Source organism: Phoca vitulina, unplaced genomic scaffold, assembly GCF_004348235.1.
Source record: "Phoca vitulina isolate PV1807 unplaced genomic scaffold, GSC_HSeal_1.0 scaffold29, whole genome shotgun sequence".
NCBI classification, from domain to species: Eukaryota; Metazoa; Chordata; class Mammalia; order Carnivora; family Phocidae; genus Phoca; species Phoca vitulina.
In genome coordinates, this window is record NW_022589732.1 from 11,044,913 (window position 1) to 11,071,956 (window position 27,044).

Here is a 27,044-nt window from a genome sequence, read left to right on the forward strand (position 1 = left end):
AGGGTGCTTCTCTTTGGTCCACGAGCCAGCACTCCCCAGCGCCCTCCTGACATGGCCAGGCCTCCTCCTGGGCATCTCTGGGCCATAAAAACGCTTCTCGGGTAAGCCCAGCTCTGGCTGCCGTCCCACGTGGGGAGTAGGGACTCCCTAAATATCCCCTCCACTTACGATTGACTACGTGCTGCATCTGGAAGCCTATTTACCTCAAAGTGGCTGGTCTTGGGCTGATGTGGAAATGGGGTTCACTCCCAGCTGCTCCCCAATCCATGAAGGCACAGATCCAGAGAGTTCTCTGTGAGAAGCCCACCTGCCCACTCAGGGGTGAAATCAGCCATCTCCCGTTCTCCCCTTCCACGCGGCTCTCCTTCTACCCCCTTCCCTTCCCAGAGCCTCCTCCCCCTTTCCTATCCCACACTGCACCCCAGACACACCCCCATCTGGACACTCCTGGGCTCCTTGCCAGGAGGGCCTGGGAGCCGAGCAGGTGGGTGGGAAGCCTGGGGGACTCAACTGTGCTGCTCAGAGCCTCTGCCTTCCTGGGGACCCACGCTCCCTGTGCCAGACTCAGCCACCCACCGTTGCCGTGGGTCCGGCCAGCAGGCAGAAGCAAGCAGTCTGCCTTCGCATCCCCCCCTGAGGGGAGGCTGGGAGGCTGGCCCCTCCCTCTGTGCTCGCCCCAGGTCGCCATGCCTTTTTCTTCTCTCCGCCAGGGAGCTCCTGGAATTGCTGTGGTTGGGATGAAGGTCAGTGGCATGTTAGCACTGCTCACATGAGGGGCAGGATGGGAGGCAAGGAGAGAGGAAGACGGAGTTGGGGCTTCAGGGACTCTGTGGGGTGGCCCCTCGGCCAAGGAGGAGGCAGACAGGATTCAGAAACATTTCTCAAGGCAACGTGTATGCCATTATGCACAGCTTGAACTAGAGACGTTTTAACCAAGCCTTGCATAGTAAGTAGCTAAGGTTTGCCAGCCTTAGCTAGAGCAGCACCCTGCCAGGGGCCAAGGGGACCCGGTGCTTTCCTTTATACCTCAGAATCCAACAGCTGCATGCTCGCAAAGCTCCCGACAGGAGAGCAGGAGTCCTTCCCCTGAACCCCACGCTAACCGCATTTGGTCGGCAGGCAGATGCATGGGGACACCCAGAAGCACAGATGTGGATCTCCCGGCAGGTCCACAGACCGGGGGCATCGTGTCCAAAGCAAATGCCCGTTCCTTCCTCTCCCCCCAAGCTCACACTTGCCACATCCCTCACCTAGGGGAAGAATCTGGAAGAGTCCAGGAGGCCTCCTTTGGCCTGGGACCTGAAGCCTAGGCAGAGGGAAGCCCTGGGCTGGCCAGATGTTTCACGCACCCCATGAGGACTTTTGCTCATTTATTCGTGCATTAGCTCTCACTCTCTCTCCTTCATCTCTTTACCGGAGTCTTCTTTTTTTTTTTCCACACAGGGTGAGCCAGGGACCCCGGGAGCCAAGGTACTGTTACAGAGGGAATGTTCTGGGCTACACGGAGCATCAAGCTTTGGGGGGGGGGGGGCAGCTACTGCTATGCTCTCGGCCCCCCTGGGGCTGGCCTGGAGCTGGGGGCCCGACTGAGCAGAGGAGGGCCCACCCACGAGGGGCCTGCTGGTCAGGAATGCCTTCCCCTCCCTGATCCTGGCCTGGAGCTCGGTCAGTTTGCCTGCACACCGGTTCCAGCAGGCAGTAACTCTTGTCCCTTGTGCCTGCAGGGCTCTCTGTCTCTCTTGTCTCGTTCTATAAGGGATGTAACATGAAAAACGTTTCCATGCCAAATATGTTTGGGAAGTACAGAGTTAAAAATATTTCACAGGGTTTTTGTTGTTTTTGTTTTTGTTTTTGTTTTTAACTGCAGGCCTTCTCAGGGCCTTTAAGATGCTACGTGTATATTGGGAAGCTCTAAAACTGTAATCTCTGGTGCAGCATTTTCAAACTTTTTGACTAGAGCATCCTTTTCTTAAGAGGAACATCTTATGGGACTAGTATTCTGGAAACGCTGGTTTACAATCACTGTCCACCATACCCCTCACCACCCCCCCAATCCTCTTATCAGTGACTTTCTCTTCTTACCCCAAAGGGAGACCCAGGAGCAGCAGGGAAGCCAGGGCCCCCAGGTTTGCCGGGAAAGAGGGGGCAGAGGGTAGGATATTGTGTCTCTGAGTGTGTGTCCCCTTCAGACCGGCCTCTGCTGGTCCTCCGCTCCCTGCCCACCCCATGGCCCATGTGCTGCCTGTAGCGTGTTTGGGGTGCATGCGTCCCCAGGAAGAGGGGAGTACCCGGATGGCCTGGCAAAGCTTCAGAGATCCTGCGCTCGGGAGCACACCCTCCCCCCTCGAAAGGGTTGGTTCTCAGGAGGAAAGAACAGCAGAAGGGAGGCCTCCCCTCCCCCCACCCCCACTGCCCCCACGGCCGGCCTCCGGAGGGCAGCACCTACATCCTTCCCCTTTAGACTCGGCCTGTTTCAGGGCCTGCCCCAGCTCAGCACAGCCCAGGCTGTTTTGTCATTCACCTTCTACCCCAGGGCAGGTGGCAAGCGGATGACACCTAAAGACTTGATGTGGCGTCCTCCGTGGCTCTAGCTGGAAAATTCATTGAGACACCTGGCAAACTATGACCGCAGGGCCCTCCATTTCTGTAATTAGCTACAAGAACCAGCGGCCATCAAGCTGCGGAGGGGGCTCTCGGGTGCTGACCTGGTGGGGTACTCTTGGGGTGCTCTCCCGATACGGGCCACTCTGGGGGGGCCAAGTGCCGTCTTCATGGTGTAGAAGATGGAGCTTCAGGAGGGCTGGGGAGTGGGCCTGCCTCTGCCACTTGAGGCCAGGAGGGGTCGTTCACAGCCATGGAGTCTCTTTATCTGTGCAGCGAGAGCAGAGCTCTGTGATGCACGACATGGGGGAGAAAATTCTTCATGGCCGAAGAAGATGCTTAGGGCGGAGTATTAGCTTGCAAGGGCTGCCCGAACAAAGGACCACAGGCCATGTGGCTCAACCACAGAAGCTTATCGTCCCACGGTTCTGGATGCCAGAAGTCTGAGATCAGGTGTCGGCAGGGCTGGTTCCTTCTGCAGGCTGTGAGGGAGAATCTGTCCCCTGCCTCTCTCCTCGTTTCAGTGGTTTGCTGGCATTCTTTGGTGTTCCTTGGCTTGTAGAAGCATCACCCCAATCTCTGCCTTCATCTTGACATGGTGTTCTCCCGGTGTGCATGTCCCCCTGTCCAAATGTCCCCTTTATGAGGACACCAATCATATTGGATTAGGGGCCCACCCTACTCCGGTGTGACCTCATAACTTCACTAGTTACATCTATAATGACCCTATTTCCCACGAAGGTCACATTCGGAGCTACAGGGAGTTAGAACTTCAACATATGAATTTTGGGAGGACGCAAGCCAACCCATCACAGGAAGCAAACTTCTCAAAATAGTCCTCCAAAGGAGAAGTCTAGTGAGATGGTGCTTGTCTTCCTTGGAGGCAGGGAGGAGGTCGGCCGAGACTGGGGGCCTCTAAATGCTAGACATTTAAAAAATGAAAAGAGCAGAGCGGTTAAAATGAAGAGCTTTCCCGACTACTGGCCTTCTACACTGCTCGCCTCTCCCCAGGAGACCCGGCAAAAGGAGCTAAATGCTCTTAGCACCTCTCGCTTCATAAATGATGAGGGCCCGGCCGATACGGGAGAAGGAGAACAATGATCCAGGCCCTCACCAGTGTGAAGTGGCCCAGGGAAGGAGTCAGGTGCAGATGGGGGTCTGGTGGGAAATGGCCCACAAAGGGGCAGGGAGGCAGCAGAGAGAAAACCAAGGCCCTATGCTGGTGGGGCTGGCGCCTTCCCAGGCATCCTAGAGAAACCATTCCTAACCCTGCACTGTCTGTATTTCCTCCACAGGGCGAAAAGGGGGCTGCAGGCTCCCCTGGGCTATTCGGCCTCATGGGGCAGAAGGTGGGTATTAGCAAGCTCAAAATGGTGGGTTCTGTGTAAAGGCCTTGGGGTTCATCCGCATCCATGTTCCCGGCCCTGACCATTCAGGGGCCCCAGTATCGGAGGTGTCCCTCCCAGACTGGGGGAAAGAAGCTGGAACACAGCTAGATTCGTGCGTGGGGTACCACGTGGGAGGCCCTGACTGGCAAAAAATGCCCATATTCAAAGACCAGTAGCTGTGACCTTGTCAGATGTCTTTGTGTCAGCTCTGAAAACGTGCTCCCTAGGACATGAGCTCCATTACATTCCATCAAAAAAAAGAAAAGAAGACTTGAGGTCAAATAAGTGTGGGGAGAGCTGCGTAAGTCAGGCCCCCTTGGAAGGTCACAGGGCACTTTCACCTGCCGGGGCTCAGAGCACCCTGCGGGGCAGGAGCCTGAGCTTCTTCATTTCCCTCTGCCTTCCCTAACACCCTTTGGCCACCTTTCAAATATTCCCCACCCCCGGAAGGAGGGTTCCATGGACACACTCTGAGAAACAGAGTCTAGGCCCAAGGCATGAGGGGTCTCATTTTTTGCTCCATACCTGCTCCCCTGCAATAGCTATGTCCCTTCTCTCCGCAAATCCCATGGCCAGTCAGACCAGGCCGGGCTTCTGAGGGCCTCTGTGCCCAGCCTGGACGGAGGGGTGGTCTGCTGCCCCCACTCCTTGGAACTGGGAGGGGAGAAAAGACAGGGATGGGCCACCTCCCTCCAGAGCTAGGCAGGCCTAGTGATGGTTACTCCCCCACTCTCCCCTATTCTGTTCTCAGGGAGAAAAAGGTGATGCTGGTAACTCCATCGGAGGGGGCAGAGGGGAGCCCGGCCCCCCAGGGCTACCTGGGCCCCCAGGGCCAAAGGTGAGTTTCCCTGGGATCCACGCTCGAGGGAGATGCTGCCTGTGACCTTTATCTTCAGCCCATTCTTGCGGACTCCGTCCTGGGCACCTTGCCTTCTCTCCTGTTCCAGATATGTGGTTTTTCCAGTGGATTCTAGAAAGACAATTTGGACTGAGCTCCTGATTTTAAGTGGTGACTGTTTGACTATCCGAGAGAAACAGTCCAAGGGCAGATGGATGGTCCCAATGATTCAACAGCTACGATGTAACTGAGTCAGGGACGGACAGCTGCAGGGCTTAGGACAGCCAGAAGGGCCCCCTGCCCAGGCTCTGAATAGACGTCAGTGATCAGTTGGGCCCCACCTGGTGCTGGCACCCGGGGGAGGGGCGGGGCGGGGGGCCGGGTAGCAGCAGTGGGGTCAGCTGCCAATGGGACTGCCCTCACTTTCCTTACACTGGGTGGGAACTGCAGTGGTGGGGTTTGGGTTTCCCGAAGCAGACGCCTGCACTGCTCCGTTTACTCCAGCAGCCCGGGGAAGTGAGGATGGCCTCTTTCTGAGCTTATAAGGCAAGGACATGATTTCAGATGATACACACATTCATTCCACCCACCTGCTGCTGTGGGCGGGGCCCTGCCTGGGCTGCGAGGCTGCAGAGAACCTACCCTCAGCTTGCTCACAACCCAGCAGGAGAAGCAGACCCACAATTCACAGGGGTATCGTGGCGGGGGCCAGAAGGAAGCCCACAGACAGACAAGATGAAGTGGCCGGAAGGGTCTCGGGTGAACCCCCACGTGCCCATCTGACCGTGGCAGGAATAGAGCCTCCCTGGCTTGAGCGCCAGCTTTGCTAATGGTGGCCCTGCCCCCAGGGCTCCAGAACATCCCCAGGGTCGGAGTCTGACCCCACAGGGTGTGGATCCCTGTCAGGTTTTGGGTTTTGATTTGGGGTCAGGGAAGCCTGATCACTACTGTCCCTGCATTCTGGGACACAAGAGGGGAAAGTTAGAAGACTGTTCCCAAGCCCGTGTCCTCCTTCAGGGCCAGGCAAAGTGCTGACCAAGGGAAGTATGCGTGGGGGGGCCTCCTCCCATCTCTCTCTGTGCCTCCCATCCTAGGCCTCTTGGGCCCCCTCCCTCCATGCCCGGAGGCTTCATGGTCCCCTCTGTTTCCCAGGCGGGACTGCTGAGGTGTGCCTTCCCAAGTGCTTTAGGTTCCAAAATGACCTGCCTCCCGGTAGCTGGGGGTGCATGGCGGTCCCCACCTGGGGGCTGCAACAGAGCTGGCTTGTGTGTTAAGCAGAACTGAGGAGCGCCTGGCACTGCGGGCTGGACCCCAGGAAGTGGTGCAGAACTCAGAGGAGGAAAGGGGCAGACAGGGAAGGCTGCCAGGAGGAGGTGAGACCCAGACTGGGCCCCCGGGTGGGTGGGAGGCAGATGAGAAGAAGGAGGTGAGTCAGTAGAAGCCGGTGCAGACAAAGACAGAGATCCAAAGACACCTAACACCCAAGTCTCTCCTCTTCCCCAGGGAGAAGCTGGGGTTGATGGCCAGGCCGGCCCCCCAGGACGGCAAGGAGACAAGGTACAGAGGCTCGCAGTTCTGAGATGAGGTCAGCTTGGGAGTTCAAGCCCCAGCTCAGGGAGAGCAAGTGTGGTGGCCGTCCCTGCAGCCGGACCCCCGGGGCACAAAGCTGATGGGACGTGACTCTGGGTGGCCATCTCTCCTGCTGGCTGGGGAGAGCCTTCCATGGAGTCAGCAGTCATGCAAAGGCTGGTCCAGGGTCAGACACTTGGGCTGGGGCAGGACCCAGAACCCCTGCTTCCGTTAGCTTCCACGCCCCTGGTAAAGGTGGGGCTCCCACTTCTCCCCAGCTACTTCCTGTGGGAGGGTCAGGTCGGGGCTGCCCTGTCCCTCACGGTGCTCAGGGACGAAAATGCTCTGGGGGGAGGGAGGGTAGGGGCAGGTCATCAGCAGGTGACAGTGGCTCGACATGCCACGAGCTGATCAGCTGCAGGTTCGTGTGGAATTAAGTTATATTAAAGGCTCTGTTGTCCCTTTACATACACTTTCTGTCTTGATTTTTAAAATTTGTCTCTGATGTTAGCATTATCCCAAAACCATTGGGGCTGAGGTTTGTTTTCATGCATTCCCCATAGTTCTGTCCTGTTTCCAACAGCAACAACCCCCAACCCCACCCAGCGGGGAGGTTGAGCGCTCCTAGTGCCTTCCGCTGAACTCCCTTTCTCCATCCTGCAGTTTGGGGCTGTCACATGCAGAGAGGCCCCTGAAAGAACCCATGGTCCCTCCATGGCAATTATTGACCCCTCAGGTCACGGACTCTTGCTCTGTGAGCCGAATGGAAATAAAGAGAAGCAAAGGGCCTGGTCCTCCAAAGAGGTGGCTGCCATAGGGGGCGGGGGAGAGGTAGCCAGGCAGACACGGGTCACAAGTGCAGTCCCTAGCAACTAGCCCAGACCACGAAGAAGGTCTTTCAGCAAGAAGCCAGAGGAGCCCAGAGGCGCTGGGAGGCCCAGAGGAGGCGAGGCAGGTGGAGATGCTCCCTGAAGGGAAGGAGCCTGCACTTCCCTGCACAGGAAGGTCGGCAGCCTCTTGGCCTGAGTGAAGATGAGCCTCCCAGCCCCTCCAGGGCCCCTTACAATGGCCCCTCTGGGGACAGCAGGTGCTCTCGGGTCCAGCCTTATCCCTCTTTCACTCCAATTTTGTCATGCAACAGGGGGAGCCTGGAGCAGCTGGAGACCAGGGACCAGCCGGCCCCAAGGTACGTGCATCTCCCCCGGAGTCAGAGCACAACATCTCGCTCCCCTGGGGTCACAGCGTGAATGGCTGGACTCTGGGCCTTGAATGGGAGGGAGGGAGAGAGACCTCTTTCTACGGTCATGGTAGCCATGATGGGACTCGGTCTTCTCTAGGTCTGTCTAGACCAGAGTCTGTCACATAGAGTCTTCTGTGTTTGTTCTAGAACCTCTAGGCATCCTCTCTCAGGGTGGGGAAGCCCCTGACTCCCCGGCCTGCAGCTCTGGGTCCTCCCGCGTGCAGCCAGGCACAGCCCGCCTTGGCTACGATCCCACCTGGTAGAGAGCAGGCAGCCTTGCGCCCCCGTCCCTACTGGCCCCGGCCTGGGGTTGAGGCCGCATTTGTCTTGCAGGGCACCAAGGGGGAACCAGGGAAAGGAGAGATGGTGGACTACAACGGAAACATCAACGAGGCTCTCCAGGTGAGTGGGAGCTGGCCCAGAGACTAGAGATCGGGAGGCGCTCAGGGACCTCTGGGCGCTGCACCACGGCCCTATGAGGGGGCACTTCAATGCCCCCATTAGTGTGCTTGAGGGCAGGCTATTGGGCAGAGCTTCCAGGAGAGTGTCCCCCTTGCTCTCTCTCCCTTGGCCTCTGTCTCCAGTCTCCGGGCAAATGCACCCCCTTCATTTGGCCGCCAGGTGGCCTGGCTCTTGGTCTGGCCCTGCCAGCGGGCTATCCTGGCTCTGGGGAACTGAGCACCATAATTGGAGCATCCTGGCACCCTGGGGGGTGCTGGTCCATCCAGGGTTCTGGAGCCCCAGGTCTTCAATAACCGTGGGGTCATTTTGTGGGGAGTTGTGGGGGAAGGGGAGCCCTGTATGTTGTAGGATGCTTCGCAGCATCCCTGGTCTCTATCCACTAGATGCCAGGAGCACCCCACCCCCCGTTGACAGCCAAAATATGTCTCCAAATGTCCCCGGGGGCCAAACGCCACCCCCGGGTGGAGAACCATCCCTTTAAAGGAAACTCTGTACCTCTGTGGATCCATTTACGTGGTGTACGATCCTGTCTCCATGCCAACAATCGTCCCCCTGGTTTCTTGAGTGGCTCTGTATCTTCCTATTCTGCATTCGTTGTTTATGAGGAAGTACGTCAGAGCCTTGAAATCTGGGTTCTGGGGAAGAGGAGAGAACAGGGGAGGGTCCCAGTCAGTGATCAGGGAGAAGCAGAGATGTTGTGTCCTCCCTCTTTGGCAAAGTGAAGGGAAGCGGGCAGTCCATTTCAGGGCCTGTTTGAGTCTGGTGTAGGACAGCTTCAGAGCAGCCTGGGTGAGATATAGAGCATTCTCTGTCCAGTCTCTGTGAACCTTGGGGAGAGGTGGGAGCGGCATGCGGTTGGGAGGCACGGAGCCCACCTTACTGTGCTCCTAAGGGGGACCCAGCTCCCATGTTTCCATGCCTGGGCCTAGGGGACCCTCCAGATGGTTCTTGACTTGTTCTTCAACTGATTGCATGGCATTGATTTTTAGGAGATCCGAACTCTGGCCTTGATGGTAAGTCTTCCTCCTTCCCTTGGGCACCGGGCTGAGGGCTGGGGGACCCGGGCGGGGGGTTGGGGGCCAGGGGAGGGCAAGGACTTGAGGTCTGGCCTCCAGAAAGCCGTTGCAGGTCTGCTGGGTTAGGACTGACCCTGAAGTGCCGGGGCAGAGGGTGATCCAAGCCTCAGCAGGGGCTCTCCGGAGCCTCCCCTACCCCGGGGCATGGCGGGGAGGTCCCTGCTATCCTCTGGAGCGGCTCTTCACCCATTCCACTGCGCACTCTTGTCGCAGCGTAGATGCTGGGTCCCCGTGAAGCCGCGTCAAGGAGATGGAGGTACAAAGGAGGATGCTTTTATGTTTCTTGTACTCAACCTTCAGCTCATAAAATCCATAACCCTAAAAAATCAGGAGCTACTCAACCTCCATGTTTTCACCTTTCCTAGAAATCAATTTCATTTTCTGCACTTGGAAAACCAGTGAATTCCAAGCCGGGATTTTGCATGCGTACCTACCAGTGACAGGCCTGTGGATTTTTGTAGTGAATACTTATAGTTAAAACAACTACCATGAGGTTTAACTTCCAGGAGGAGAGAAGAAAGGAGATCCCAAAGTTCTCAAACTATTAGAATTTCATTTCACTTAATGTTTTATTTTTATTTTTTAAAAGATGTTATTTATGTATTTGAGAGAGAGAGCACGCACACACACACACACAAACATGAATGGGGGGAGGGGCAGAGGGAGAAGTAGACTCCCCGCTGAGCAGGGAGCCTGACGTGGGGCTCAATCCCAGGACCGTGACGCGGGGCTCAATCCCAGGACCCCAGGATCATGACTTGAGCCGAAGCCAGATGCTTAACCCACTGAGCCATCCAGGCACCCCTCATTTCACTTACTATTTTTAGTGGCCGTATGCCACAGAACACTTGGGGATGCACAGCCCCAGACTCAAACACCAATCATATTATGCCTCAACCCCAGAGCTTGGTATTAACATCACGTGATTCTAAAATCAATGAGCTTCTGGGCGCCTGGGTGGCTCAGATGGTTGAGCGTCTGCCTTCGGCTCAGGTCATGATCTCAGGGTCCTGGGATCGAGTCCCGCATCGGGCTCCCTGCTCCTTGGGAGCCTGCTTCTCCCTCTGCTTCTCTCTCTCTGTCTCTAATGAATAAATAAATAAAATCTTTAAAAAAATAAAAAAATAAAAAAAATAAAATAAAATCAATGAGCTTCATTTGGGGACATTAAAATATATTATTTGAAATAGCTATCCAAAATAAAACTTTCATGGAATCTTTTTTTCTTTTAAAGTCAACTTCGAGGTATAATTTACATACAATAAAATGTACCCACTTTAGCTGTGACGTTTGATGAGCTTCGACAAATGTATATACCCATGTATCCACCACCCCAGGCACTCCAGAAAGTTCTTTTATGTGCCTCAGGAGTCGATCCCACATCTACCCTCAGCCCCCGGACACCACTGATCTGCTTTCTGTCGTGGTGGATTCGATCTGTCTTTTCTGGAGTATCACCTGAGTGGAATTGTGCAGCCTAGCCGTCTGTGTCTGGCTTCTTTAGCTCAGCAAAGAATGTCTGGGTTGCAGCCGTGGCATGGCAGCACCCGTGCTTGCTTCATTTTTCACTGCTGAGTAATATTCCATTGGATGGGTATCGCACACCTGCACCTATTGATGGATATTTGCATTGTTTCCTGGAGGCATTTTGAAGTCCCTGTCGGGGGAGGTGAAATTTATCTTCTTGGAGCCCAGGGGACGAGGGAGAGGCTGGTAGGCGTGGCTCCAGGATCCCCCCCACCCCCAACCCCAACACTCTAACCCAGACCCACTCAGTGCTTATCCACTTTACATTGTAGAGTCCCCGTGCTATTTCCTTTACAAAAAAATGTTCCTGCCACTGATGAGACGTTTGAAAATGATTGATCCCCATAAACTAGCCTCCACATACATCCCCCTGGCAACAGGCCACCCCTCCTTGGGTGGAAAGTTCTTCCACAGGTCTTTCTTTTATTTCCTAGGGGCCCCCTGGTCTTCCCGGACAAATCGGCCCACCCGGAGCCCCAGGCCAGAAGGTAACACTTGTCCTGACAAGGGAGATGCAGACCCCGCAGAGGCGCTGCCTGTGTCCCCGAGTGCGGGAGCCAGTGGGGGACCCTCCCAGCTTCCCTGCGGAGCCACCACTGCAGCCTGGCCTCTGACGCCTCCCACTGCTCCTAGGCACCCCAGGCCCTGTCTTGCCCCCATGACAGCCACCCCCACTCCTGCCACCTCACTCTGCCATTCTTCCCCTGCTGTCTGACTTGGGCTCCCGTAATTCACAGGCTTCTCTTCTGTGGTAGAGCTTGGGTCTAGACAAGCCACTGCTCCAGGCAGAATCATGAGGGGACCCCGACCCCCCCATCAGGGAACACGGCACTTGAGCTCCTCCCCGACCTCCTCCTTCCTTTGCTCCCCACCTTTGCTCCCCTTTAGACTCTGCCTCACCCCTGTGATTTTCTCAGAAGGCCCTGCATGTTTGCACCTCTGTCCTCTGCTCATGAGGGCCCCTGCCCTGAAGTTCCTTCCCCTCTTCCCTACCTTTCCAAGTCCTCATATTTCAAGCCCAACTCCAAGGCCACCTCCTCCTTGAAGGCTCCCCTGATCTACCAGGCAGAATTCACTGCCCCTTTCTCTCTGCTCCTCTCATAGCATCATTTTGCCTTGGTGATGTGGCTCATTCTTCACTGGCCTCAAAGACAGAGGCCAGGCCTCTTTTATCTCCCTCCCTGACCTAAAGAAAGGGACTGGGTTGATGTGAAGATGCAGGGAGCTCCCTGTGGGGCGGGCAGGACAGGAGGGCTGGGCTGGGAGCCTGGGGTACCCAGGGTGCTCAGAGGCAGCGTGCAAGATTGTGGCCAACACGTGGCCTGCGGAGCCAGGACCTAGCTGCCTGCTGCGCACAGCCCAGGCCTCACGCGCACAGCTCTGCCCTGGGCTCCTCTCCTTGAGATGGAGGCAGTGCAAGTACAGAGCTCCGGGGTGACCCTGGCACTGACGCAGCGTGCCGTAAATGACACTGCCTCTTCTCTGCTCTGACGCTGACCTTCCCTTGTTCCGGCCACAGGGGGAGATCGGACTTCCCGGCCCTCCAGGACACGACGGGGAAAAGGTAAGAACAGATGCCCTGGACGAGTGTCCAAAGAGGGACCTTGACCTGGGCTGATGGGGGACGGTGGGGGGTGGGAGCCAAAGGCTCTGGAAGAGGCCCAGATGTGAGCCTTGTGGGGAAGGGAGTGGGGGCGCATGGGGGCCAATCCTGCAGGAGCCTGAGCCCCACATGCTGGCCCCAGAGGAGCCAGGAAGACCCAGTTGGGACGGGCTGGGGCTGGTGCTGAGGTTTCTCCGATTCCGAGGGAGGTGGACAGGCTCTTCGCCTGGGCCAGTCAAGCACGGAAGAGCCATGTCCTTTGGACTTCCCATTCTTTCGTGCTCTCTCTCTCTCTACCCCCTCCATCAGTGTATATAATAAGTGTTGCTAATATCTTCTAAAGGGACCTCGAGGCAAGCCAGGAGACATGGGCCCTCCCGGTCCCCAAGGCCCCCCAGGAAAGTTTGGACCTACAGGAATGAAGGGAGAACACGGACACCCGGGGAGCCCAGGAGAGAAGGGGGAGAAAGGGGAGACAGGACAGGCGGGCCCACCGGTGAGTGCCAGGGCGGGCCGGCCAGGACCCTACCCTGGGACGCATGCCTGCCTGCACGGGGGCACCACGCCCAGCATGGCTTCTGTAGGGTGCCTCCTGCAGCCCAGGCTGGAAACCTGGGGTCCGGAGTTGGGGGCCGGGGACTCCCCTGGGTTTCCCTCAAGCCCCTGGCTTTATGAAGGCCAGTTGCCCACCCCCCCCAAAAGAGAAGGGGCCTATTCTGTCATCTCCTGTGTCTTTGGGAAAGTCCTTGGGGCTTGCAGGACCTCTGTTTTCTCATCTCTAAAATGGGGCTGATCATGCCCTCCCTGGATACTTCCCTGGGGTGTTGGGAAGGTGATGAGGTCACGGGTGTCATCCTGTGTCTTCGGCAAGCATGCAGAAGCCCGACACCCAGGGGAGGCCGCGTGTACAGAGAAAGCACCTTGCCCAGTCCGACGAGGCTGCTGACTTGACCCGGGCGTCTTCCGTGTGCTTCAGTGGTTTTCTTCTGTGAAATGGGCACCACCCTGGACCCCTGCCCTTGAAGGAAGGGAGTCATGTGTGCATGCCACAGTTGGTCACAGATGCTCGACCGATGCCCTCGCTCTTGACTAACAGAGATCTTTGTCGATCTGTAGGGTCTAGACGGCCCAACTGGGGAGAAAGGAGAACCAGGTGGCCAAGGGAGACCCGGAGCAACAGGATTGCCCGGCCCTACCGGGCTCCCGGGATTTACAGTAAGGCGAGAGGGTGGGGTATCGAGGTTATCAGCAGGCCACTGTGGATGAGGGCATGCGAGCGAGGGTGCCCCTCAGAGTGGTCACCAGCCTAGTGGATGCCTGGCCTGCAACGAGGCTGCACTAACCCCCGCCTGCCTGGCCTTTTGTGGGGCGGGGGTGCTGGCGGGTCCTCTCGATGAACAGCTACTCCGTGCAGACCACTGGAGTGTGAACACCGGTTCCCACTTCTCAGGTCACAGCACGGTGGCCTCTGCCTTCAGGCACCAGCCTGGCTCGAAAGTGCTAGAGTCTTAGACTCAGAATTCTCCTCTTAGAAGTATAAAAAACCTCAGAGGTCAAACAGTCCCACCTGTGACCCAGCGCAGGCGTCCCTCGGGAGCCACTCCCCAGGGCTGCCCGACTCAGCTGGGACAGGCAGGCAGCTCCCAGACTCCTGACGTGTCCCCTCCACCGCAGAGCAGCTCCAGGCTGCAGGGACTGCTCCTGGATGTGGTGCGGAAGCTTCCTCATCAACCGCCCACCCCTGGCCCTCGCCCTGCACCTAGAGCCAGAGTCATTTCTGTAGCTGCGTAACGAATCACAAATTCAGCGGCTGAAAACAATGCGCACTTCTGATCTCAGTGTCTGGGGGTCAGGAGTCCAGGCTCGCCTCCGCCGGGTCCTCTGCCCGGGGGCGCTCACGAGGCTGTGGTCAAGCCGCTGGTCTACATGCTCATTCTCTTCCAGGCTCGCTGCTGTCGGCGTAAGTCGGTGCCTTGCCGCAGCCGGACGGTGGCCCTCAGCTCCTAAGGGCTGCCCACGGTTCCCGGCCACAGGCTCTTGCCCACGGCAGGCAGTTCACATTAGAGCAGCTTGCTTGTTCAAGGCCAAGGCCAGCCGGAGTCTCTCTGAGTGCCTGCGGCCAACACAGGGCTCTGTGTGTGTGTGTGTGTGAGTGTGTGTGTGTGATAACCTGAACGTAGGCACGTTATCATTTGTAACATGAGCCTGTAACATAATCACAGGAGTGACATCCCATCACCTGGGCCATAAGACATATTCTATTGGTTAGAAACAGGTCACAGGTCACCGCAGGGTCCACACACGATATCAGCCTCTCCTCCCACGTACTGGGACCTCAGACCCCCGAAGACTGTAATCTTGGGCCCCCTGCCCAGTCTTCATACTGCGGGCCGACTGTCCCCTCACCCTCCGAGGTGGTCCTTGACGACACCTTGGCCTCGTCTAGTCCCGGTCTAGTTTGTCACAGATGTGAGGGTGTCCCTGGGCCCGGCGCCCCCGAGTGCCAGCGCCCACAGCATATGGTGTTTTGTGCCCACAGGGAGAGAAAGGAGAGCCCGGGGAGAAGGGGGAGCCAGGAGTGGAGGTAGGTTGTGCGGCTTGCCTTCTGTGTCATGGCGGGTATTTGACAGGGACCTCGTCAGCCCCCAGTCCTTCCAGGACACCCTGCATTTCCATGCTCTAGAAGGAGAGGCACACGTGCCTGACATGGGGAGCGAGCAAGAAGCCGGACATTCACTGAGCATGGCAGCCCGGCCTCGGAGCCCCGGGGCGCAGTCCCCCCACTGGTGTTCACAGAGCACCCGCTGTGTTTCCTTCCCGGTGCTAGAGTCTGGAGGTAGGAAAAGAAACAGAACCTCCTCTGTGCAGTGAACGGTCCCAGGCAGCAAGCGCTAGAATGGTGAGCCGCTCCATGAGCTGGGTGAGCATCCTAGAAGATGGGTCCTTTGAGCAGGATCTTGAAGACTGTGTAGGAGTTTGCCTGGAAGCTCGAGAAGTAAGCTTTCCAGAGAGACACATTCTACTCTGAGAGGTGTGGTGGTGAAGGGAAGAGGAGAGAACAGTGGGGAGAGAGGTCCTGTGGATGGAGGCCAGGTTCTCATAAGATGAGAGAAAATTAGGCATATTTGGGGCATATCAGGGAAAGAGCCCGGAAAGCAACAGAGTTCAGCAGCACGTGAGGGAGAGGACGCTTGGTGGGAGTTCCTGTGCCACACAGACAGAGCCAGGGGAGGGACCACCAAGGCTGCGCAGCCCCCGGAGAGGTCACCTTCAGTGTCACCAGGGCCCGCCCACACTCAGGGAAGCGAACTTGATGAGATGGTATGTTCCTGAGTTAGAGATGGATGGCCTCCTGATAAAATGCTCCGAGATTCAGGAAAAGCACTACACACACAGAAATGTTCCTTCCAGAAGGAAGTAAAAATTGGAAACAGGCTACGTTTCTAACAAGAAGGAAATGATTCAATAACTTATGGTAATAATACTAATGGTATAATAGTCCCTGTGTTTGGGAGCGTTCCTTGCCCGGCTCCAGGCCCTAGCCGGGGAGTAACTCATTTTGTGCCGCTCAGTCGAGACATGGAAAGGAGGCTTGTGCGGAACATGCAAAAAAAAAAAAAAAATAGAAAACTGGTTTTGGGTTAAATGCAAAACAGCAGAGAATCAAATTATATATAAAAAATCATCGTTAAGCATGGACATATATTTATGTACATTTTATGGATCAAAAAAAGAGTGGAAGGAAGTAAAGCAGAATATTAGGAGTATTCACGTACTTATCCTTTCCATTCTTCCAATTCCCTTTAATTTACAAAATATTTTAATGGGTCTGTTATTACTTTAAGTTTTTTTATTTTCAAAATTATCGTACAGTAAAATTGACTTTTGGGAGGAGTGTGTATAGGTCTGTGAATTTTATTTAATACATTCGTAGGTCTGTGTAGCTACCACCACAATCAGGATACATGAATCACTTATTTATAATAGAGAAAGAAAGCAGTGAACTTTTTAAGAAAAGAATATGAAGTTTACAGAGATTGAGCTGAGAAGTCCATGGATCCGAGAGACATGAGAGGGACCCGGCCTGCCCAAGTTCAGGGGCTCCTCTTTGGTGGCCTGACAGAGGGGTCACCACTCTGGCCATACTCTGTGGGATTCGAACCCTGAGAAGGCAAGAAGAGCCCCAAAGTTGAGATGGGGTGACCAGCTCAGAAAGAAGCAGGCAGGCCTCCCTCTTGCCTCCCTCCTGCCTTTAATTAAAGGGAAGCAGAGACCAGCAGTCTCTGTTACAAACCCGAGGGGACTTGAGGGACATTTTCAAAAGCTGCTCAGCCTCCCCCCATTCCATATAACCAATCTCTGCTCCTGGAAGCCAAAGGTCTCAAGTTCAAATGCCAGGCACACAACAAATGAATGCAAAGCTCCAGGTCACAGACAATAGGGAGTGGTGGGGACTGGGGTAATCTGAAGATTTCATGTCCCACCTGGAGGGGAAAGCTTTTATTCAGTTCCAGGCAATTATGGCCATGCATGAACAAGGGCCTACTGCTGCCAGGTTTTTCTCTTTTCTTTCTTTCTTTCTTTTTTTTTTTCAAGAAAATCTGGAAGTCTAGACTTTTTGACAGTATTTCCTGGCAATATGTGGGGTGTTTTTTTTTTTTTTTTTCCAACATTGTGCAGGTTAATGAGTTGCTATGAGTTTCTGCCCTGTTCTCAGCCTTCTCTGGGGAGACCACATGCTGGGCAGTTCTGTCCCCCTCTGGCTTGGACCGTGGGCCATGTCAGAAGGGGAGGCCACTTGGAGTGTAACAGGGGGTGGGCTAACCATCTCCCTTTGGATTCTAGGTTCCTGGGCCTCCAGGGCCAGAGGGGCCCCCCGGACCTCCGGTAAGTGGGGAGGGCTTGTCAGCATTTCAGCCCACTGTGACTGGGTCCCTACCATCCCCTCCCCCCTGGCAGTTGCTGTCACCTCTTCCTCCCAGGGTGGGATTTTCTCATCCACGAGCCCCTCCCTACTCCTTTGCCCTCCCATGTTAAACCGGCACCATGTCAATGACACCAAAGAGACTGGGCATTGCCGGCTCTCCTAGAAACAGTTGACTGGCATGGCAGCTGCGGGGTCTGGTTCCACCACCCCGCAGGAGTCCCTCTGTCACTAAGCTCTGCCCTTTGCTGTCAGATGCCTGCTCTCCCCCTTCCTCCTTCCTGCTAACCAGCAGCAAAAACATCTGGATTAAGATGGAAAGTGATGTAAAACCAGCCCCACTGGATTGGCCTTTCCAGGTGACAGGTGAAAAGATGGGGCTTTTATAGGGCCCCTAAGCATCCTAAACCAATAGAGGCTGGTCCTTCCTTTGCGGGGTTCCCAGGCCCACGGCACTGTGTCACCCATTGTCATTGGCAGAAGTAGTAGTAAGAACAATGGCAGCCAGCATTTACCGAGACTTCTTACGTGCCCGACACTGCTCCAAGCACTTCACATCCATAAATCTAATCAACCTTTGCTGTGTTCCTTCTGCATCTTCCTTTCATGAGGCTCTAGGTCAGCTGTGGGGGTCACAGAGACACAGTCAGTCCCTGGTTGGGGAGGCCTGGCTCAGACTCCACCCGAGGGAGCCCCAAGCACAAACGCCCTTAGCATTCCCTCCACTTCCCCTGGGCAGGGACCCCAGGCCCTTGCGCTTTTGTGGTCCAACTTGCGGACGAGGTGTTTTTGACTTACCTAGAGATGCATTTCTGATGTGCCTTGTTTTGATTCCAAACGCAGGGGCTCCAAGGTGTTCCTGGACCAAAGGTAAGAAGAGGTCACGTGACAGGTGCTGGGGTGGGGGAAGGGGCAGTGTCAGAGAGGGCCGAAAAGAAGGAAAGTCCTTCAGAGACGGGTGGCCCAGCCGGTCCCTTCCCTAAATGGAATCGTGTTGACACGCCAGTGGCTACAACCAGGAGAGAATGAAGTCCTTTTAACATCCATCATTGACACTGGGCAGGCTTCCGATTTAGAATTTTCCCATCCATTAATCCACCCTATGAGTAACGGGTTGGATTCTTAGCAAAGGAGGAAATCCTTTTCCAAGTAACCTGCCCCAGACCTTTCACTCACCCTGAAGTAGGGTGGAGACAGGGAGGGGTGTAGTGTGGGCCCCCTCCATGGGTCCAAGCCCATTGGTCTCTGGCCTGGGGGGGGGGTCTCCCAATCTCCCCCTTCAAAAGCATTTCAGCTGGGTAAGAGGGCCTTGGAACTGATGGCATATTGTCCTGTGCCCCCCCCCCCCAATATTCCTCAAGAGACTGTTGGGCAATTTTTTGTCCCAATTAGTTGCGGAGCCTCAGAGCTCCCATGCTGGCATTCCAGGCACCTGCCAGCCAATCTCTGCAGGGCCCCAGTTTTCCTGCTCTGCAAACAGTCATTTCTGCCCAAGCCTGACCTGGAACTGCCCTGGTCTGTCTCTGCTCCACCCATCCCCTTTTCCTTTGGGGACCTCACAATTACCACAGGGATACCGAGGAGTCTAATGGAGGTAGAACCAGGCTAGGAATTCAAGGATTCTTAGAGTCTCCATCCGTGGGCCAGCCACCTCTGCCCCCTCCTTCCTCCATCCTCTACCTGCCCCCATCTCCCCAACCCACCCCTATCTCCAGGATCCCAGGATGCAAGAACGAGTTGTCTGAGACATACCCTTGTGTGATCTCCCCCCTCCCTTTCCTTCAGGGGGAAGCAGGACTAGATGGAGCAAAAGGAGAGAAGGGTGTCCAGGGAGAGAAAGGAGATCGAGGGCCGCTGGGATTACCCGTAAGTATCTCAGAGCCAGCAAGCCTGTGAGGAGCCTAGCTGGGTGGTCCTGAGGAGGCTGGGGTGGCATGCAGGACCCTGGGAGAAGGCTGCTGCAAAACTGGGGGTTCTAAAGTTCTGAGCATTCCAGAACACTCCGTGTGGTTTTGCTTTCCTATCTGGGCAAGACTGTAGACTCTAGTTCCCTTCCCGAGGGCTTCCTCTGGGCCAGGTCCCGACGTGGGTGTCGGAGGGAATGCAGAGCTAAATAAGACAGGGCCCCCCACCCAAGGAGCCCCCAGCTGGAGAGCTTGAAGTGGCCTGAGAACAGCCTCAGGCCCTACATGTGCCTGATTCGGAGGCAATAAAAATCTGCCCTTAATGGGAGCCAAGCTTGGAGGATCTGGGAGCAACAAGACGGTGAAATGTTCTCCAACTCCCACCTATTTCCCTATCTTCAGCACTGGCTACAGCAGAAAAGCTTGTACAAAGGCAGATTCTCTGGTCCCAGCAGGCTAAGGCCACTCAGATCTCTCATCTCAGCCTGCCCTGAGATCAGACCCCAGGTGGGGGCGAGGTGCTGCTCGGGAGGCATCTACATTTCCAGATGTGGGGGCCTGGCCTGGGCGAATCTTTTGCCCCAAGCTCCAATGGGCTCCTGGCCTCATCACTGCCTCCCCTATGTCCAGGTGCATGCCCTCTACCACCCACCCTGGAGCCCTGGGCTTCCTCCTCCCTCACCCCCCAGTGGGGCTGGCACTCTTTGTGGCTTGGTTTTCGAAAGCTGGAATGGACATCACGGATCCATCTACTCATTTTACTGATGGGCCCAGAGCAGAGAGAGTCACTTGAGGTCACATATGAGGTCAGTGGTTAGGCCCTGCCAGAGGCCGCTCCTTTGTTGAGGCCATCACCTTGCAAAGGGGCTCTTTCCAGCCACTGGGGCTTCCTCTGTCCTGGGCGCGAGGCCAGTTCCCACCCTGGGAAGCCATAAAGAGCAGAAGAACAAAGAGAAGCCCAATTACCCCAGCCTGGCAGAGCTTGAAGATCTGGTTAATATAATCACAGCAACCAAACAGCAAAAGCAATAGGTATGATTACACCCTCATTAGTGCATCAGCTGGAGGACATGTAAGGAGCTGACGTGCCTGACAGACTACAGGGAACTGATGACTTTAACACACATTTTCCCATGTCTTCAGCTGTGTCCAGAATGTTTAAGTACTCCGCACTAGAAAAGAGCCTTCCTGCCCGCACTCAACCACAAATCTCCCCTTGTCCACCTTCAGGGCCCCAAGGCCCTCGTGAATACTGGAGAATTTAGTCTGGGGTCGAAATGCAAATGGCGCAGAGACCAAACAAGTTATATAAACAAAGAAAGTGCCAGAGGAAAGACAAAAGTGCCCAGTCTGTCTTTAAGTTGTCAACTTTCAGTAGAGACATGGGTACAGAGAAATACTTTTGCTAGCTTAAGAAAACAACACAGCATCTCCACATATGGCAATGAATGGGGACTTCAGAGAGGCAAGAGGGAGTGGTGGGGACTGGGGCACGCTGGAAGCCATGCATCCCTTCTTAAGGAGAGCAGTCCCTCCACCGTTCAGCTAACTGTCGTCTGGGGGCAATGAGGGCCCAGTACTTCCAGATGGTCTCATTTTTCCAAGGAAGCTGGACATCTGGCATTTTATGTGAAATCTCCCCATTTTCTAACATTAAATCAAAATTACTTGCAACTCCGCAGACCATACCAAATATGTCAGGGGCCTGCACATGGCCTGAAAACCACCAGTCCGTGCCCCCTGCTCCAGATGTCTCAAGATAACTTGATATTGGTACTGCGTAGACAAAGTTTGTGGATATTTAGTTGAAGTTCTGATTTTCAGCTTCACCTCCATAGTTTATGCCATAGAGTAGCAGCCTGTTTTTCCAGAACATCCTATGGAATTCTTCCTGTTGGCCCTACGGAAGTGGTTCTCAGTGCTGGCTACACACTGGAGTTGCCTGGAGTTTTCAAATAAGTCATTACCCTGGCCTCACTCTTGGAGACTCTGGTTGAATTGAGGTGGGGGAGGGCCCAAGCATCTCTATTATTTTACGCTCCCCCTCTCCCCTCGGGAAATGCTGATGATGCCGTGGGGTGGAGAACCTCAGCTCTCTAGGCCATGAGTCAGGATCATCCCAGAAGTTTGTGATCCTAAATCTGAGAAGGGAGGCCCTGGAGGATCCTACTACCCAACACCTTTTTCCTTGTCCTCCCTTGCCTGGGGGCATTCCCCCACCTTTAAAATCCTGAAGCCTAGGCTCATTTCTGAGGCTCAGCTGGTAGCCGTTTTTAAGAACTCAGTCCTTACTGGGCTAGAGTGTCCCCACTGCCTTCTCTCTGGTTTGTCGCATGGCAATCATTAGATAAATTTCCCTCTGGGTCTCCTAGGTGTGTCTTGGGGGCAGCTTCCCAGCCCAGCTTTGGAGCAAGAGCACCTACTCGCACCTCATGTATCACTGGATGCTGCATAGCAAGTGGGTCTTAGCATCCCACCCGCCAGCCAGTTTACTCCAGGGCATACGTGGCCTTAGACCTCTGTCCCAGTCAGCTGCCCCCAAAGCCTCTTTCTCTAAAAGGGCCCCTGTCTGGGAGAACAGGAATGGATTGCGTTTGTGCTGAGCTTTGCAAACCACACAGTGCCAGAGAAAGGTCAGGCATCGGGAGGACTAACATCCGAGGGCCTTCCCCCCTGCCACCCCCAGAGCAGAAGCAGGCCAGCTTCTACCCACGTTCCCAAGCCAGGTGCTATAACTCAGTACTGATTTCCTCGGGGTTCCCCAGCCTGGCCCGTCTCCACAGCCATGCAAAAAAAGGCTGGGAAGACAACCCACCCTTCACATAGGCTTGTCCCGCTGCAGGGAGACCCGTCCTGGGAAGGAGGCCCTCCCTCTGGTTCCAGACACCTTTCCATGAATTCTCTTTCTGCATCCCTTTCCCCAGAGCACTGCAACCCCTTGGCAGAGGGATTTCTGGGAGGCGCTACCAGGAGAGAGGGGGGCAGGGGGCACAGAGGATGAGAAGGGCCATCTGCACTGCTCCCCACAGGCCTCCTCGGCAGCCGGCCACACTGCCACTCGGTGTCCGTTTTTGTTGGTTTCCGTGTGAATACCATCACCTGTCCTCCCAAGCTTATTTCTCCCGTGTTGTTTGATGACCAGCATTTGTGTCTGTCCGGAGTCACGGCTTCACTCACCTCTTCCCTCCCCCGGTCCCTTTTTCTCCCTCCCGTTCCTCCCCTCCCCTTCTTTCGGTCAAACATGTTCCCTTCATCCAGGGAGCTTCAGGTTTGGACGGCAGACCTGGGCCACCGGTGAGTGTCACTTCTCCGTTACCCCTCAGCCCGCCCCACCCCACCCCCGGCCTGTGACCCCTCTTGTCTGTCCCTGTCCCCGCTGTAGCCTCGTTTTCCCAGTGAGTCCTGCCTTATCCCATCACCAACACCAGAAATGTACCATCTATGCCCAGTTCAGAAATACTTCTTCAGGCCTCTTGACCAAAGATGGGTGGCCTTCCTCTGAATTCCCCTGGCCATCGTATGGACCCAGGGTCCTAAATCTGGGTCTCCTGACCGCTGGACATGGGGTGGAAGGCTGAGTGAGGCCTGAGAGCCCAGCCCCAGGGCCTGGGACCACGACTCGTGCCCACCAAGCACAACAGTGTCTGTATGTCCCCGTCGTGCTGTGTCGTCTTCCTGCTGTGAGCTCTGTCCATCTCCTGTCTGCCCACAAGGGCTTCCTAGTCCTGTGCAGCCCCCTCTGGGATGTACTGGGCTGAGGCCGGGTGTAGCATCTAGGATCATATGGGACGGTCCCAGCTCGGTGCTCTGCAGGCACGTGACCCTGCTTCCTGTGGTGCCCCGGCTGCCCCGCAACTCAACAAGGGGTTTATGCAGAGCAAAGGAGGAACACTTGGGTCCCCTCTTTCTCCATTCTTTCTGATTCCAGAAAACAGGCATCACCTACTCATGACTAGAAAGCACCTGGCCCTTCTTCTGGTGACAAACAACTGAAGCATCAGCAAAAGAGTCTCTCCTCTCCTGTCCACCTTCCAGGCCCCTCCCAGAATGCCCCGTGAGGTCTTTAGGGAAGTGGCATTCCCACTGAAGCCTGGCACCTTCCCAGGGTCTAGGGATCACTGACCATCCAGGGCCAGGCGGCTGGACTTCCCTGCCCACGAGCCATAACCAGAGCTGTGTGTGTGCTCAGCCCCTACCAGCCAGGGAGTCCCAGCTTGGCCCTTGTGGGACAGTTTTGAGGCCCAGAAGACAAGGTTCTAAGGAGCTGGCTGGGATGACACTCGGGGGGAAGATGAATTTGGAGGGTTCCATTTATGGAGGGGAGGACAGGCCTGGAGGTGGAGAGGATCCGCAACTGATGCCAACGGGAGCCTAGAGCTTTGAGAGGGGGAGGACCAAGAGCAGCCCCACTCAGAGCCTCATCCTATGGCATGTGCCCTCAGAAAGCAGAGGAGGTGACGGGCCTCGCCCAGAGCCCCTCCCCACCACACATTTGTGGAGGCAACACTGTTGATTCTCCCATTCAGAGACTAGACCTTTGTTCTGGGCTGTGCTCCCCCGCTCCGAGTCTGTCCCTATGCACCCTCCTCACACCTAGCGTGCCTTCCCCAGGTGGCCGGTCAGGGCTAGGGGGATGATCTGTGGCTGGAATCAGAGAATCCAAAACTGTCCTCCATTCTTGCTGGACAGAGGGGAGCAGGGCAAAGTCATAGATTCTGTCCCCTTTGGACCTCAGGTTGTATTTTTCTCATTAAGTCAACATCACAACCTTAAAGGAAAAGTTTTATGGGAGGAATAACCCTGCCCTGCCAATACTAACATTTACCGGGGCCAAATGCGTGAGGTGCGTTCATCCATTTCAGCCGGGCAGCGGCCTCGAAAGCAAACACTCATGTCATCATCCCCCTTTTACAGGGGAGGGAAACGGACCCTCAGAAAGCCAAGAAGCTTCTCCAATATCTCAGCATTGATAGGCCTTCGAGGCTGGACTTGAAGCCGGCCAGTGACCCTGCAGTGCTGTTCTCAGCCATGACCCTGATCAGGCCGCTCTCATTTCTGACACCCCATAGTCTTCCCTCGTAGCTGCAGAGGGGGCACGGAGGACGTCTTATGGCTCTTTCTTTTTTTTTCTCATAACATAAATCAGTGTTTCCCCACTTGCTCGAGCCCGGGGCAGCACCGGGAACTGCGCACCTGCCAGCCCCACATCCTCAGGGCCTCGTCTGAGCAGGAAGCCTAAACACGGAGGCAGAGCAATATAGACCTGAGATATAGACCTCCTTCTAGTCGGGGTGGACACTGGGGACCTGGGGAAGGTGCTTAAGTGTGCCATAGCCAGCCCCGCCCCGCCTCTAAGCCGAAGGCTCCAGCTGCCCCGACTCCCCCGGAGCCCTGAGTCCGGAGCGGGTGGGACCCCCCTCGCTGCCAGGCCAGTGCCCGCAGACATCGGAAGCGCACCCATCACTCTCCGGTCCGGCCTGCCCCGTAGGGCCGCGGCGCAGGGACAGAGGCTGAAGGCCAGGGTGGCCCGCAGTGGGGCGGGTGGGGTGAGCGGTGGCTGAATGACCCCCCCGCGCCTGCCTCTGTGTGTGTGCATCTGCATCGGTCTCTGTGGCATGACCCCCCTGCATGTGGAGCTGCAACAGCAAACAGGTGCCGGCCCCTGCCCCCACCCCGATGGTCTCCCCCACTCCCCCCCAAGCGCTTCAGGGAGCAAATGAAGCAGCAGTTCTACCGTTTTCAGCCTTGGCAAGCTTGGTGGGAAAGCAAAAGGGTTTCCCTCCTCAAATCTGGCTCTGAGGCAGGGGGAGGCCTCTCTGCCCGAGGCCCCCGCCCCAAACAGGAAGACGCCCCAGTCCAATGACTGCCTTGAATGAGCCTGGCCTCGCCAACCCTGAAAATGGGCCTTTGGACCTTGCTCATCTCCAGTGCCGGGCGGGCCTCTTGGGGCTCCCCACCGACATCAGGCCCCTCACCTTTGCTTTCTTTCACCCCCCCCAGGGTACTCCAGGACCAATCGGAGTCCCAGGCCCAGCGGGACCAAAGGGCGAGAGGGTGAGTGCTCAGTCGCCAGAGACCCTGCACACCAGGAGGGGTCCAGCGCCCCTGCCCAGCCGCAGGTCCTCGGTCCCAACCCGTCCCCCAGCCCAGTGAGCACCTCATCCGTGGCCTCGCCCGGTGGCCCTCACAATAGCCTGTGGGGGAGCCGGCCGGCCTGAGTTGCTCACTTTATCGCTATGAGTGGACAGATGGACAGCTTCCTGTGCCCGGCTCCTGGTCACCTGGCGTCGGTCATAGGCTCCGTCTGGCCGGGCCCCAGGTGCTGCCGGGAGCAGACACACCTAAGCTTTGTGATGATTTAGGGAGACAGCATGGAACGGAGTGCCAGGTAGTGTAAGAAAATCCCGGGCAACACCAAGAAGTCAGGAGGCCAGGGCGTTAGGCCAGCTCCCACAGTCACTGTCTCCCATGGAGTGGGCGCGTGTGCCGTGCTGCTGGGGGACTTGGCTCAGGGGAGGAGGAGGGCCGCCCATCCCATCCGGGTCCGCTCTTCCCAGCCAGGCCCCAGGTTCCGCACATTTGGGGCGGGAGATCACCAGAGGGCTGTGGGGGCGCTAGACCCTGTGCGGGGCATCTGTGGACCTTCTGCCGCAGGGGAGGCTCCGTCCCCTTCGCTCACTGACCACACGGCTGAGGGTGGAGAGGGTGGGGAGCTTCTGAAGAGGGACATAGACGGCCCTCCCCGAGATCACAGCCACTTTGGAGACCAGGATGGCTGCTTTCAGGGGTGACAGTTGTGGCCTCAAAGAAGAAAGCAAAGCTCTTTTTCTCTCTCCGCCCTCTTCTCTGTCCATGCTCATTTCGTGCTCCTTGTTTCCCTCTCGGCTTCTGCTTGAGGCCAGCCAGTAGCTTCAGGGCACTGTCCAGTCTTTCCAGAGGGCCTTGGGGGATGGGCTCCGCTGGAGGGAGGGTGGGGGGGGCCTCCAACCCCCCCGCCGTGGTGGAGTCCACACCAGGCACACCCTCCGCTGAGCCCTTGCTTCGTAGAGGGCTCTTTGAAGGGACCGGAGAGGTTCCCGGGGTTTCCTACAGAAACAGAAAACGGTGGGCGGAAGGTGGTTCCCACATCAGGGGGGGCTCATGGGTTTCTTTCTCCTGTTTCAGGGCAGCAAAGGCGACCTGGGGATGACAGGACCAACAGGAGCAGCTGGGCTTCCTGTAAGTGTCATGCGACTGGAGCTTTCTGTCCCCCATCGCTATCCCCCGGCAGAAGCCCTGCCAGGGCAGACTACCCAGAGCCTGGAGCAAACATCCAGAGCTGAGTGAGAATGCTGATTTCTATGACAGAGGAAGCTGCCAACAGCCACGTGGTCGTGGAACTTCTCTGCTGGGCACTGCTTGAGGCAAACCTGGGCACACGTGGGCCCTGTTGGGGTACCAGGTCCTCAGCCACATGGACCATCTGACGGGATGCGGGGGGGGTCTCACAGATGAATGTGCACGGCCATCAAGGAAGGACAGAAGCAAAGCCAGATCATTATAATGCAAGAAGGAGATGTTTCATGACAGGACTGCCTCCCCAGTTTTCCTGCTGTGTTGTTGTAAAAGTGGATGGCCTAAGACAGCCAGGACCACTGTTTCCACCCACTTGAAGGTTGTACATCTGGTCACCAGCTCCATGTGTGGCTGCCCAAGCAACTTTGCTCCGGCCAACCCCAGCCAGTCTTTGCCTGGTGCTGCTTCCCTAGCTGAAGTCATGGAGGACAGCCTATACCTTGAAAAGAGCAGCTTTGGGGTCACTTTTCTGGCAAGAGTCTGGCGGGAGAGCCATGCAAACACCTCTTCTGCCGGGAGAGTTGCTCTGCACACAGACCGTGTCCTCAGCACCTGCCACCTGTTGGGAGGAGTGAGC

The 27,044-nt window shown here is 56.2% G+C and overlaps 1 protein-coding gene across 1 annotated transcript in view; it reads left to right on the top strand.

Moving 5' to 3' along the window:
* COL13A1 (collagen type XIII alpha 1 chain) overlaps positions 1–27,044 on the top strand; it is a 144,498-nt gene that overhangs the window by 106,253 nt on the left and 11,201 nt on the right. The window contains 19 exon segments of the mRNA XM_032423878.1: positions 711–743; positions 1,444–1,470; positions 2,090–2,152; positions 3,897–3,950; positions 4,741–4,827; positions 6,331–6,384; positions 7,538–7,582; positions 7,970–8,038; positions 9,088–9,111; positions 11,136–11,189; positions 12,221–12,265; positions 12,648–12,800; positions 14,844–14,888; positions 17,150–17,191; positions 18,072–18,098; positions 19,014–19,094; positions 22,391–22,426; positions 25,133–25,186; positions 26,297–26,350. Coding sequence (XP_032279769.1) covers positions 711–743; positions 1,444–1,470; positions 2,090–2,152; positions 3,897–3,950; positions 4,741–4,827; positions 6,331–6,384; positions 7,538–7,582; positions 7,970–8,038; positions 9,088–9,111; positions 11,136–11,189; positions 12,221–12,265; positions 12,648–12,800; positions 14,844–14,888; positions 17,150–17,191; positions 18,072–18,098; positions 19,014–19,094; positions 22,391–22,426; positions 25,133–25,186; positions 26,297–26,350 — 1,047 coding nt within the window.